General features: G+C 38.5%; 1 protein-coding gene across 1 annotated transcript in view; it reads right to left on the bottom strand.

Moving 5' to 3' along the window:
* LOC126034221 (uncharacterized) overlaps nucleotides 1–14,128 on the bottom strand; it is a 104,622-nt gene that overhangs the window by 28,300 nt on the left and 62,194 nt on the right. Inside the window, exons 41-51 of the mRNA XM_049791672.1 lie at nucleotides 13,747–13,824; nucleotides 12,265–12,621; nucleotides 11,328–11,684; nucleotides 9,910–10,260; nucleotides 7,839–7,970; nucleotides 6,748–6,897; nucleotides 6,169–6,285; nucleotides 4,208–4,381; nucleotides 3,310–3,517; nucleotides 1,900–2,066; nucleotides 420–532 (exon numbers count right to left, since the gene is read on the bottom strand). Of these exons, the coding sequence (XP_049647629.1) occupies nucleotides 420–532; nucleotides 1,900–2,066; nucleotides 3,310–3,517; nucleotides 4,208–4,381; nucleotides 6,169–6,285; nucleotides 6,748–6,897; nucleotides 7,839–7,970; nucleotides 9,910–10,260; nucleotides 11,328–11,684; nucleotides 12,265–12,621; nucleotides 13,747–13,824 (2,204 nt within the window). The remainder of the gene's footprint in view (nucleotides 1–419; nucleotides 533–1,899; nucleotides 2,067–3,309; nucleotides 3,518–4,207; nucleotides 4,382–6,168; nucleotides 6,286–6,747; nucleotides 6,898–7,838; nucleotides 7,971–9,909; nucleotides 10,261–11,327; nucleotides 11,685–12,264; nucleotides 12,622–13,746; nucleotides 13,825–14,128) is intronic.

A 14,128-nucleotide genomic window follows, 5' to 3' on the forward strand; every position in this document is an offset into this window, starting at 1 on the left:
ACAGCAGATACAGCCATACTGATACCAACTTAGAAAACTGAGTGAGTGTCCATAATTTTACAAGGTTCAACCATGCCAAAACAATTTAATAAGATTTTAACAGTTCTGTCAAGTTAAGGTATATTTTTAAGTACTTGTCTGGCTCAGACCAAGAGTTTTCTGGATTATTTCACTGTCTGCTACTTCAGTGCTGTGGGGGCAGGCAAAAAGACAAAAAGACAAGCATGCCTCAAGCTGTGAGGAGGGGAATCTTTCTGCAGACCTTCATTAACTTCCTGAGGTAAAAGACTGTTTGGTGTCACTTTATCAAACTTTTTTTATTTATTTCACCAGTGCTTTGGTGACTAAAACAATAACTTCTTCCATGGAATCATAGTGGCCTAATGACATTTTTACAGTGTTCAGAATGACCCTTTTACCCTTGCTGGTCCTTTTTCCTACTGATGGTAAAGGAGAAGTTTTTGTTTTGTTCATAGGTCAGCCTCAGAGCTCCTTCAGTTTCATTTTCAGTCAGGACTTCTTGAATCGTCACCTGTGGAGGGGTGTGGAAGTAAACAAATCACATACCATAGCTTCTACCCAGCATCTCACCTAAACTGAGGACAATCTCTTGACTGACTTAAAACCATTATCTGGACTGAAGTTTATCTTCCAGACAGGCCTTCTAGATGCTTTCTAGACCTAAACCAAAAGCATCGAGAGATGTCTTCCTTTTTTGATGTATGTTTCCATAGCTACTCATTTGCATTATTGACAAATATTAGCCTTACTTTCAGTGTACCCTCATCTGGTTTAAGTTTAGAGACACTGGTTCTTATTTGTCTTCTCCACTCTTCTTTTTCATATACTGTAAAGAAACAGCCTTTCCTTCTTTTGTTGATGAAGCAGATGGAGCTCCACAAATCTTTTTACTCCAGGGTATTTTCTTCCTCCCACAGCTGCTAGCTCATCTACAGCTTTATCCTGAAACTGCTAAAGAATCCCTCTGGGGAAGATGAACACCATCTCCCACACTTAAATAACAACACATGTTGTGTGTGCCAAAGTCTGTGGGAACAGAGGTCCATGATTACACTCTTACCTTATACATGAATAATACACCTAAAGAATTACCATTTCCGTTTTTCTTTTTTCCGCTCAAACATTTATAGGATAAAAGACATTTCACTAAAGATTAAGGGGGAAGAAGAGGATATATCTAATACCTTTTAATAAAATGTTAGCATTAAATATTCCCTTGAAACACTGACACTTACTATGCAGGTTTAATATTGATCTAACATTTATTTTCAGAGAAGTCTACCTTTAATCTTGTATCCTAGCTACATATCCTCATACTTGAAGAGAAGGTGATGGATGACTTGGATGTGCTGTTCTGCGTACTACCCTCCAAAAGGGAAGGAGACATTTCAACTAATACTTCTTTCTCCCAAGGGATGAGCAGGTACAGCCTTTGCTGATCCTATCAATTAGTCTGGAATACAAATCTATTTCTGTTTATTCAACACTGAAACATTTTAGGTATCTATGCTACAAATGGTTTAACCAAGCCAAGGAATTCTCTAGGTATGAAGGACAGCTGTTTTCTACCAAAAGTCCTTTCTACTTTAGTAAGCCGTATCAGCTAGGAAGTGACAGTAAATGAGTGCCTTCCTGAAATGATTAATCCTGAAATCGGGGATTTCAGGTACCTGCTGAGCTTCCTCAGAAACAGACCATTAGCTGTGTACTTAAGTTAAACAAGGATTCAGATAAACTGGGCCAAGTACCTCTCATCTGCACTTGTATAAACCTGGAGTAATTTTCCTGAGGCCACTGGAATTGCTCTGGATTCATGCTACTGTAAAACTCAGATGACACCTCTTATCAAAGCACAACAAAAGATCTACGGTTTGTTACCTTAAGAAAGAAGGGAAGTCCCAGATGATGGAAAAATGATATTGAATGCTTCACCTCTGCCATGAATTCAAATTTACCACAGAGTTGAAAGTCTGTGTCAACATCCATAGTCACAGTTATATCTTTGTCATCATATTGGATTTCACAGATAGTCTTGGCTTTGGTTTCTAGCAAGAACAAAACAGTGCCATTTTGAGGGGCTCATTTTCAAGGTATTTCAGTGCTGCATGAATAAAATCAATCCAGCCAGCTTTTGGTTTTGGGTTAAGACTTTCATCACGACAAAGCCATCCATTCAGGATGACAAGAGCTTTGGCCTGTGGTTGGAGGACTGCAGAGTTTTTTGGATGTCCTTGAACATACAATGTCTTGAGTTAACAGAGCTTGTGTACCCATGTACAAGCGTTAAGTAACAAGTCAATTCCCAACAGTAATGTGTTTTTGCAGCTAGAGCTGACTAGCTTATATAGCCAACTGTAGCACTTGGCAGATAGTAGCCACTTCTAGAGAAGAGCTCTGAGCTGGTTTGACCTTCAGTAACTCCTTCAGTTCCAGCTACAGCAGACAAACACTGCTCAAACAACATGATTTGAAGACTTTTCCCCCACTTCCCTACCAGCTTTTCATATTTGAAAAAGAAAGTACAGACTGCTAAGAGATAAAAATGAGATGACAGATGTGAAACCCCAAAACTCTTTACAGAGAAGACAAAATCACAGACATGTATGCAACCATACAGCGACACTCTGGTGGCTGTCCTGAAAGCTGCCTGTTGTCCTGTTGCTTTTTCCAGAATGGGTGAAAGGAGATAGTGCCACTAACATTAGTATTGATTCAGTGCCTGCTAACCTCAATAATTCCTACTCTTTGGTGCTCTCACAGTTGGTTTTTTTTTTCCCACTTGAATATACTCCCATGTGGGCATTGAAGGTACTTGCCCACAATATAAATCAATAGTTGAGGGATATGCAAATATGATTTATGTCAGGGCAAGTTTTGAGGATAGACTGGCTTATTCAGGATGGGTCTGTCTCCCCTCCGCAGTTCAAACAGCAAAAGCCATTTAGAATTATTTTCAAAGCCCACTGTAAACTACACTGGAATTCACATTTTTTGTGCTCTGTAATGAGGTTTTTTGTATGATATTGGAATCTTATTTTAGGCAGATAAATATCTTGCAGATCACCTGTTTTACCAGGTGGTGTACCACATGAGATCTTTCCTGGAATTAAAACAGATGTAATGTAACTAATAACAGATAAAAATGATGATTTTACTGAGATATAGGAAAAATCCCCTTTTTAAGTACTATGAGCAAATCTTAGTCAGTTTGTAGTTGAAGGAATAGTTGAAACATCCTCAAAGAGCTATTATATAACAAGAAATCTGCAAGGAATGGCAGGTACCTACCTGATTTCTGTAAACTGAGAATCAAGTTGATTGCCTTAGGGTAGCCAAATGCCTGTAGTGCCTCGCTACTGTGTATGCTTTGGCAAAAGATATCCACTTGGTGACCCACATAATAGGAGTTTATTATGTATGTGATTGATGTTTCTCCAGCTGCAATGTGCACGTATCTTTCCCGAGTAGTGTTTCTCCCTTGAAAAACCACATCTATCTAAAAAATGACATGTAGATATATGTTCTTGAAACAACTTTTAAATACTATTTAAGTTTAAAACAGAAGACAAATGGAAGTGAAAGAAAGTTCTCTCTAGTCTTTACTTATGTAAAAAATCTATCCATTAACAAAAAAATCTTAGCCTTTCATTAATCATCTATGACTTTCCAGTATGAAGTCCATTCAACTGAATGAATTTCAAACCACACCAGCCTCATTGATTTACGTCAAATTTTCATTAGGTTCTCTTTTATCCCACAAAACCATGACTCCCTTTATATAAAGGATCCTTGATCCATGCTTTCTACCAATATTTACCAGATAGTAGGCACTCCAATACTTCCCCGAAAATAGCACTTAAAGAAGTACTTCTTCCTGTTAAAGAACATAGGAGCAATATTCCAAATCCTGATGCAATGTGCTGAAACTATTCTCCTGTAGAGTTTCAGTATCAACAATACACACTGTACTAACACTGATCAGAATGGAATAATCTGGTCCAGAAAGCAGTCATAAAGAAATTTTCTATTTCAGTAGTTCAGGTTTTAGCCATCCATAGATTTTAAATACCAGAAAATCTCAGCTTCCATCCTGTACTTTGCAAAACGGTAGTTTTCATTCAACCTACAGGCTATTACATTATAATAAAGGACAATAATTTTAATGCAAAAACCCCAAAAAACCTACCTGTAAAGATGATGGAACTCTGGCTTGTAGCAGCCATGGCCAATTATGATGGAAATTCCCAGTTATGTTGGTATTTGTTTCAAACTCCTGGAGTTGTCCTTTGAGAACTGTTAGGTGAGCACCATAATGCACTTTCATACTAAAGCTCTTGATCACTTTCAGGTTCAAGATAGCCTGTGTGCAACAAAGGTAAATTGTGAAAAGGCAGCTATATAAAAGGTAAAGCTCCTGTTAGTCAGGGTTCTTTCTTTGGTTCAGGCAGTATCATCTCAGAGATGTGTCAAAAAAATTAATCTTTTATAATTTCATAACACAACATAGTTACAGATGTTGACAGATACAGATATTCAACATATTAACATGTATTCTCCAGTATAGCAATGCCTTAACACTATTCAAGCAGTTACAGGATTAGTAAAGAGTAAGTGTTGTGCTGTAGGCTTGTGTACCTCAGAGAAAAAAAATATGCCAGGTAGTCAGAGTCTGGGAGGAAAATACCATTTGGAATGTAAACTGGGAAGTCATATCAGTACTCACTTCTGTCTGGTCTATACAAGCTACACTGCAGATCAATCAGACAGACTAGGCATGTCAGCTAAAATGCATTGCCCTCCTTGTGCTGCAAGCTCAGCTGTGGCTTTCTTTGTTCACGCATTGGGAGCTAACCTCCAACCTCTTATTCCTATGAAACTTTCTGGTCCAGCAAGCTCTTCTCCCAACCCCTCAAGAAAAAACTGAGCTTCTGGACTCCCCTCCACCCTGAACTTTAGGGAAAAAAACCCCAAAGACAGAGAGAAAGAGAGCAGGAAGGAGAGGGAGGAGTGAGAGAAAGAATATAAATGTTTTTTAAAACACAAGCAGGCAGTATGACCCATGTATATTGGGACAACACCCAAATTCAGGAAAATCTTATTCTATGAGAAGCATAAGCAGCAATATGCTTTTCCACCTCCACTCTCCACCTGGACAGATAACACCTTCCCCAACTTCCTTTCACTTCTGATGGGTTACAGAACTCAGGAGTACAATCTGCTTGGTGAGAAAAGTAACTGATTTGTTACATACCCAGTACAGGGTGACATTTTACCACCACCACACTTCTCTGCCTCATCTTATCCCAGCTCTTTCCAAGATAGTCCTTGTATGCATAGACTTCAGATGTATCAGACCATTCATTTTGGACAATAAAAAATACAGTTTGCACATCCTGCAATGCACTTTCATGATGAATACTCCACCATACTTCAAATTACATATTGAAGGATGGAAGACACTGCTGCACTCTCTGGAAACTAAATTAAAGGCAAGGAAGACCCACTTAAGTAGAATATAAGTAAAGAAGAGCACTGGGTCTAGAAATAAATTAATGAGAATGAAAGCTGAGGTGGTGTGACAATGCAGACTCCTTCATTCAGAAGGATACTTTATTGAAGGTTAGATTGTATTTCAAAATGTTAAGAACGATCTTTCCCACTTGTGTCTGCAACATTAGGTAGATCGTTTATGGTGTGGTTTGCTCCACTTGGGCTATATTTTGTAGCAATAAGCTTTTTCTCCTGTATAAATCTTGAGTTTTAAGTGAAGTAGTATCATGAAGCAACTTTGAAATCTGTGCTGTGATCTTATGCAAGATGGCATAACAGAATAGAAAAGATTATAAAGATGCCAAAGTTAACAACTGAATGAGTACAATTCTACCCTCCTTGGCAGAGAGACAAAAATTTCACCTAAACAGCAAATGCATAAAGTCATAGAATCATAGAATCATTTAGGTTGGAAAAGATCTCTAAGATCATCGAGTCCAACTGTCAACCCAACACCACCATGCCCACTAAACCACGTCCTGAAAGTCACATGTATACCCTCTGTTCTTTGCCATCTGACTTCTACAGCTACTGCTTCCATCATGGCATGATTTCAGGCTGGATTCATGTCTCTCCTGTCATTGTCCGATAACTTACCTGCAACTCAATCCTGTCTTTTATTTGCAAAGTCTTCAGTGCCTCTATATTATGAGTAAATTGGTAGTTAAGAGACAAAACATCCAATTTCTGGACAAAGCTCAGTTCTTCTGTAACCTGTTCAGTCCAAATAAAATATGACAAAAGTTAACTGTGGCACATCTCTGATACTGAGACCACTCTGATTAATTGTAATTACTGTACTAAATATGTATTAGAGTAAAATTATTAAAACTATGAAAAATTTATAGTGAAGAATTGTCTAATTATTTTATGTGTCACAACTTTGTACTGTAATAGGGAAGATACTTGATAAGAAAGGTTTGATACAGTTTGCAAACAGGAGTCATGGATCATTGCTGATGTCAAATTTGTTGCTAGAAGTGATTGCACAGGAGTGGCTGAAAGATATTGCCTTCATTTAATTAAAGCCTTTAAAAACCAAACCAGCCCCTGCAGAGTATTCCTATAAGGATCTCATGCACAGCTATTTCAAATGGAGAAACAATATTTACCAAGTCAATTAGCTCACTTTAACCTCTATTTCACATCTTATTAAAATATGGAGGAGACACTTACTTGCTTGCTGTTCACGCAGAAGTTAATAAGTCTTTTATAGAAGTCGCTGGTTTTTTCTGATATCACATCAACTAACATTCTCATAGGAATGCCAATGTCAGCAGCTCCTTGAATGTTATGGGTTAGCACTGCATCTAACTCTTGTCTTTCCTGTTAATATTGCACAGCATATATAGGAAAGCATGTGTAGAACCCAAAGCTTGCTGCAATACACAGCTCAAAACAGAATTTTAGCAAATCTGCCTGTCTTACATTTAATACTAATTAAAACCAATTGTATTGAACTTTGGGAAGTTACACTGAGAAAGAAAAAATAATCAACCCTAACAGGTAGGATAAAAAAAAAAAAATTCAGCTAAGAGGGAAAAAGGTGCAAATGTTTCTCTCTGGTGGCAAAGAACTCCCACTAGCTATCAGTTTCTCTACAGCACAGAAATACGCAGAAATTACCAGTTACGGCATGAAAGTGAATGATCACAAGGAAGAAGATACTTCTCTCCATGTGTACTCTGTTCTCCTGCACTGATGACAAGAGAAGTCAAACTCGTAATTGTCAACAGGAAAGCAAGAGGTTCACAGCCTTTCTTGTGCTGTTGTCTCACTGAAGAAACAAACAGCAGTGTCTCAATTAATTGCTGTCTATTATTTTGCAATGTAAATCATGGTGATCACTCTATAGATCACAATCTTTTTTCTTCTTATGCATTCCTGTATACTTCCATGATGAAAGAAGAGTGTTATATTGGAGTACCTGTCATATATCTGAAGTGAGATCAGCATTTGTGGGTTTGCATGTCTTACCATATTTGCCACATAATATAAGGAACATCAAATAGTACAATATAAAAAGAAAAAAAAATATACATACACACACACAAAGAGCATAGCAATGAAATGATTCAGGAAGTGCCACAAGCCTGTATTCTATTATCCTGTACATCTGTTTTACTGCACATTACAGGTGACATATTTTCAAAGATTTATATTTATTCTGGCATTTATTACTAAAGCTTGACTATTTGTTCCCAATAAAATAGAGTATGTCACTCACTACTTTGTACATGCACTCTAACAGTCTGTAGGGTACTTACATCAGTGACTTTTAGTATAATGAGTCCTTGTAATTTACTTTCATCAACACTGATCAATGTCTGTGACTCTAGGTTCATTTTATCCATCAAAACATAGCCTGAACCATCAATTTTTAATGGTGCTCCAAGATCCTGTACAAGGAAAAAAAAAATTTAAAAAATTCACCACTTTTACACTTACCCACAGATACACTATACACCTGAAAATTTTACTCCTAATAAGTAGCTCTAATAGCACCTAGCTGTAAATCTAGTGTATCAGGCAGCATATCCATAGGATGTTTCAGAAATCTTGACAGCTTTTTATTACATTTTATACATTTTGTCTTTTTTTATTTTGAATGTCTGACATATTTTTGATAAGTAAGCCAGCATAAATAGAACACAGGATAAAATGGCAGCTCTTCCTGCCTAAGGGAAAAGTCAATTAATTTTCTGTGCTTGGCATTGCTCCAGTGGCCCAAAGCATCCATAAATCCAGTGAAACCAGGCAGCATATATAGGTCTATTATGGCAGTTCTGTTTCTGGAAGAATCTCATCTTTGTATATTCAGATTTACCCTGACTTGCATATTGAATCCACAGATCATTCTGTGATAACATCTCTCTCAAACTTTCAGTACATTTCTCCTGTCCTTTCCATTCCTGCCTACCTAGCACTGACTGGTGGGATCTGTAAGAGGCCGAGCATCATGACATCAGGATTTCCAATAGCAATACAAATTTTCAGTAAGAAAAGTCAGTGCACAATCCAGCTAAATTTAGAACTGCTACTTCAGGAAATCCTGCTGCAGAATTTCTCCGCCTCCACCTACCTACAATAGTCTGGCCTGGGAAAACAAACTACCGGGGAAGAATTGAGGGAAAAAAGTGCCATTTTTCACTCCTCTGTCAAAAGGCTAAAGGACCTTAGTGTGTCATGCTAACTAGCTGAGAGGGGTCACAGCACGCTGCCTGTCTTTACGTGGGAAGCTCTGAAAGTCACTTTGCTCCCCAGCTCACACAGCTTCTCCCAGGTAATGACACTGTGGACTCCTTCAGAAATGGGGACTCCCAGGATGCCTGATGCCAGCCAGGTTGATTGTCCCAGAGACAGGGCTTCACTTCCTTTGCTTTGTATAGAAATGAGACTGTACTGCAAATGATGGCACATTTGTGTGCTATGGAGTGATCTTCCTCCACAGAACTTCAGTTTTCACTGTATTTTTCTACTGGCTAAATCTTGTCAACAAAGAAACTACTTTTTTTCCTACCTTACTAGTTGCTGTTCAGATTATAGAGTCTATAGTGAGATTCCCACCAAACCCAGAAGTTAAATCTCATTAATGAAACCGGAGGAGTGATTTGGTGGTGCTTGGTCAGGCACTGTAAATGGTAAGGTTCAGCTCAGGGACAATTATATGGCCAGCATTTGCAAGAATTACCACAGAGAAATGGCTCACTAGGGCAGTCCAAACCAGCTGGTTCAAAATGTCACTGTTTGTTTTTCAACTAAATCCCTGAAATATTTCTCAGCTGAGGTCTTACAGGAAATCGTAACTGCTGTTTAATGCTGGATTTTCCACTCTGTGTGTTCTCCACAATGGTCTTCATATATTACATATCAGTTTGTCAGAAATTTCAATTTTGTGTAAAGCTGAGTGAAAATTTTCTGACCTCAATATTACCTATTTACTTGATATATTTTTAAACTATTTCAGAGTTTGGCTGTCAAACTGCTGAGAAACTGTAATTGCTGATAAAGTCAAACAGAATTTTGAATACTCATTATTTCTGAAGATTAAAACCCTGTAGATTTCTCAACCTTGCTTTTAAAAAAATACATCAGAGCTAGAACAACCAAGTTTATTAACTACAGGTACTGATTCATAGAAAATTTGGCTTATATCGTACAAAAATACAGTGAATGACTAGCACCAAAAGCAAGATGTAACGTTAAAAGAGAATATGTTTCTTGTTTCTCTGCTGCCATTGAAAACATTAGACTATTTTCTTTTGACTTTAGTAGGTGCAAAGATCCCAGTTTAGATGTATAAATTCAAGAGTAAAGCAAAAAAATTCTTTCCAATACCTGAATTGTTTGGCATTTGTTTTCTAGAAACATTTTCCACTGAAGCTTCTTTTCAGGGTCAAAGTCCCCATTCATTTGAAGCTCACAATTACCCAATTTCATTCCTATTCTGACATGATATTTTAACTGGTTTTGTGCAGTGATGGACAGTTTATTTTCCCTTGGGATTTCCTTCAGTTGAGGGAGGTCATGCCTGAATTGAATTTCCAGTGTAATCTTTGGCTCGCACTCTGTTCTCACTTCAAGATGAGCAGTCTTGCCTTCTGCTTCAAGGACACAGAGAAGTTCTGCTTGGCACTTGTCTTTCTGAATAGATCCTGTGAGCCGTGACTGATTTGGAATACTGAGATCCTATCAAGATTTAAAAAAAATAAAAGTCCTTTGGATTACACATACACTTTAAGACAAGTCAGTATTGAGTCTTTTTTCATCTCCCTTTAGCATACAAGAAAAGAGATTTTATGTTACAATATCAGAGACAAAACCTACAATCTCTGCACTGCCTTTTCTGCCTCCCAACAGTAAGACAGCAATTTTGCCTGAATAAGGTCTGAGGGAAGATTTTAAGACTGCTCTGCAGAATTTATGACTTCTGTATCTATATGAAGTTTTACATTTACAAAAATACAAAATGCCATTTCTTCTGAGTGGCAAAGTTTACTGAACAGCCTCCGCTTCATTCAGACCAGACCAATCTCAATTTTCAAACAAACTAACCCACAAAAAATAATAGGCCTAACAGACATTCTTGCATCTGGTATCATAAGGATTCTTTTTTTTTTAATGCTAAAACTTCAAGCTTGTCTTGTGCAACAAACCAAATGAAATATTCCCTCTCGTTCTTTCGAAGTATTTTTAAAAACACTGAAAATTCTACTCTTAAATATTTTAAGTGGCTTGCATTCCCTCTTCACTATGGGTGACGCACAGTTTTCTGTAATTTTTGTTTTTATATTGCTACTTAGTAGTTGAAGGAATTAAAACTTAGGAGTTAAAAGCAAAACATAAATGCCTATGAATATCTGGAAATAACCCCTAAATTCACAATAGTCATTCTTTCTAATGTAGTCAGTGAGGCTAGACGGAAAAACCAAGGCAATTTCACAACTTCTACTTTGATAAAAAAGACAGACCAGAGAATGTATTTTTTGACAAATACTTCAAACTAAAACTGCTGTTCAGCCTTAGAGGGCAGTCTTGATCTGCAAAGGCAACAAGCAGCAAAGACTGAACTAATAATCTCTGTCTACAGAGAACACCTATTAATGGGATACATTAGACACATTCTTTGCCTAATGCTGTAAGACTGTTGTGTCTTTAGAGCAGCTTTCCGACACTCAAACATTGTTATTTTAGCTAAAAGCCTATATGGCCTGCATTAGATACCAAATCTCTCTTCAAAAGCCTCTAAGAGCTACCTGCAGAAGCTGACATTCTGTTTCTGTTTCCAGTGTCCATTCAGCTTTATTCTGAATAAAGAGGTCTCCTCTAGCCTTAAATTTGCACTTCCCAGCCTGCAGCAACAAAATGCCCTCAGTGGTGGAGTCTGTGGCTGCAGACAACAGGAGAGAGTTTTCAAAAGGCAGCCCGAGCTGACTCAGCCAGTGAACTGAATGCCTGAGCATCCCTTGGGCTGTATATTCATGTTCGCAGGAAGTGTCTATCTGCACATCAACTGTTCTGCCATCACACTGGAGGTTCATTAACAAGCCAACGTTGCAGATGTTCTGTTGAAATGAGCCCTCGAAGGCTACAGCATGAGGCAATCCCATCCTCTGCAACAGAAAAGATTATACTATTTAAAGCCCACAAGGTAAAGTAACTGTCTTCCTAATTTCTTTCTAATTAATGAGAAAGCATTTCTTCTTTCTGAACCAATATGCTTTTGGAAAGGACCATACAAGAGAGCTTATTTCACAAAGAAATCAAAAATTTCTCTGTGAAACAAGAGAAAAAGAAATTATAAATAAATTGTATGGGGAAAAAAAATGCCCTACAACAACCTTTTCATAAGTACTGTAGAAGAAAAAGTTTGTAACCCCAAAGAAAACCTCAAAATTTCAAACAGAAAAGACATGCTTTTCATTAGATTCTAGGATGAAAGTTTATTCTAATTAAAAAGCTATAATTAAGCAACTATTTTATGGCAACAGCAGTAACATCTAACATTGCATTACTCCAAACTCTCATCTTCAAATACACTCCCTCTGCAAGTGCTCTGACTCATTGCTCTGCCAGAACAACTTTAATGACCAAAACTGTCCTTTCCATAGTGTCAGGAGATAGTTCTCTACGACTCATAATGATCTGAAATACACAGACTATAATGCCATACAGAAAACAATCCAGGCTTACCTCTAGACCGACGCACTTGTTTCTAAAAGTAAGTACCCATTCTGTATCTGTTTCATTGCTTGCCAGGCTCACTTCTCCATCAGCTTTTAAACTGCAAGGCCCAAGGACAATACCAAGCATGGCCTTATACTTCTCACTTCTCATGGCTGACACCTTCACTTGGTTCTCTCTGGCAATTCCCAGAGACTGAAGCAAAGGCAAAGAATGCTGGAAGGCAATTTCTAAATGAGGCTGGATGTTGGTGGTGGCATGGAGTTGCAGCCAGGCAAACATGTCATGAAAAGAAATGTGTCCAAAGAAGACAACAGTAAAGTTGCTGGCAAACATTGACCCATTCACTGAAACTCTTGCTGGAGTCTGAAAAATTACAGGAAAAACTGTTGTCAAGTTTGTTTTCCTGTCAGGCCATATACTGTTTTCAAATGCTCATGTTATTAAAAGAGAACTATTTCCCTACTACCCTGACATCATTCTGTAATCATCCAACGTATTTATAAACTCCTAAACAAATGGAGACATGGCCTAAAATCTTTATTTTAGAGTTCCTAAATAAAAATAACAGAAAAAAACCCCAACTCCACAACTCTGTTCAAACAATTACTAGTATCAGAAAAATTAACTGCTATTGCTTTTACTATCATCACTTCTGGTTTTACTATAAGTAGACAGAGCTCTAGCACTATGAGAATGTGTTCCATTCCCCTCACACCTCAGCAGGAGCAACAAGGGTTACACATATTGTACTCATGTGCATTGGGTTTGTGTGGCAAGGTTTTGCTAGCGGAGGGGCGACAGGGGTGGCTTCTGTAAGAAGCTGCTAGAAGCTTTCCCCATGTCCAAGATAGACAACACCACTGGCTTCAAGACAGACCCACTGCTGGCCAAGGCTGAGCCCATCAGTGACGGTGGTAGTGCTTCTGGGAGAACATATTTAAGAAGGGAAAAAACCCCTGTGTGACAGAAACTGCAGTGGAAGAAAGGAGTGAGAATATGTGAGAGAAGCAACCCTGCAGACCCCCAGGTCAGTGCAGAAGGAGGGGGAGGAGGTGCTTCAGGCGCCGGAGCAGAGATTCCCCTGCAGCCCGTGGTGATGAAGCCCCTGGTGAGGCAGGCTGTCCTCCTGCAGCCCAGGGAGGTCCACGGGGGAGCAGATCTCCACCTGCAGCCCGGGGAGGACCCCACGCCAGAGCAGGTGGATGCCCAAAGGAGGCTGTGACCCTGTGGGAAGCCTGTGCTGGAGCAGGCTCCTGGCAGGATCTGTGGACCCGTGGAGAGAGAAGCCCACGCTGGAGCAGGTTTTCTGGCAGGACTTGTAACCCTGCGGGGGACCCACACTGGAGCAGTAATCTGGTCTGTATGCAAAACTTCCAGCTAACTCAAATCCATTTCTACATCTCTGACACCTTTCAGTACTTAGATCCACTTAGTGATCAACTAAGACAGTGTATTGTTGACAGCAGAGTTTATAAATGAAGCCAGTACCTCAAAATGATGAAATCTAATTGCTCCATTGCAAAGGCCAGAAAGTTGTTTGTTAGCAGATTCTCCACTGCAAGCAACCTGTTGGCATTATAAACAAAGCACATTCAGAGCACGAAGAAAAGCAGAGAGGACTAAAATACAAAGAAACGAGCTAAAAGGCTGCTTTCAGGATAAAAAGCATGAAGATACTAAAACAGCCTTAAGATTAAAGGTTAGAGATCAGTTTCAAAAAGATAAACAGTTTAGTGAATCTGAGGCTAAATCATGTCTCTAATCTTGCATTATCATACCAGAATATTATCAGCATAAAGACAGAAGAATATCTTCAAACAGTAGGAAACAGTCACTTGCTAGACAGAATTATTTTTGACACTCTGGCTTT

The sequence above is a fragment of the Accipiter gentilis genome, chromosome 33, assembly GCF_929443795.1.
Source record: "Accipiter gentilis chromosome 33, bAccGen1.1, whole genome shotgun sequence".
In the NCBI taxonomy this organism is placed as follows: Eukaryota; Metazoa; Chordata; class Aves; order Accipitriformes; family Accipitridae; genus Astur; species Astur gentilis.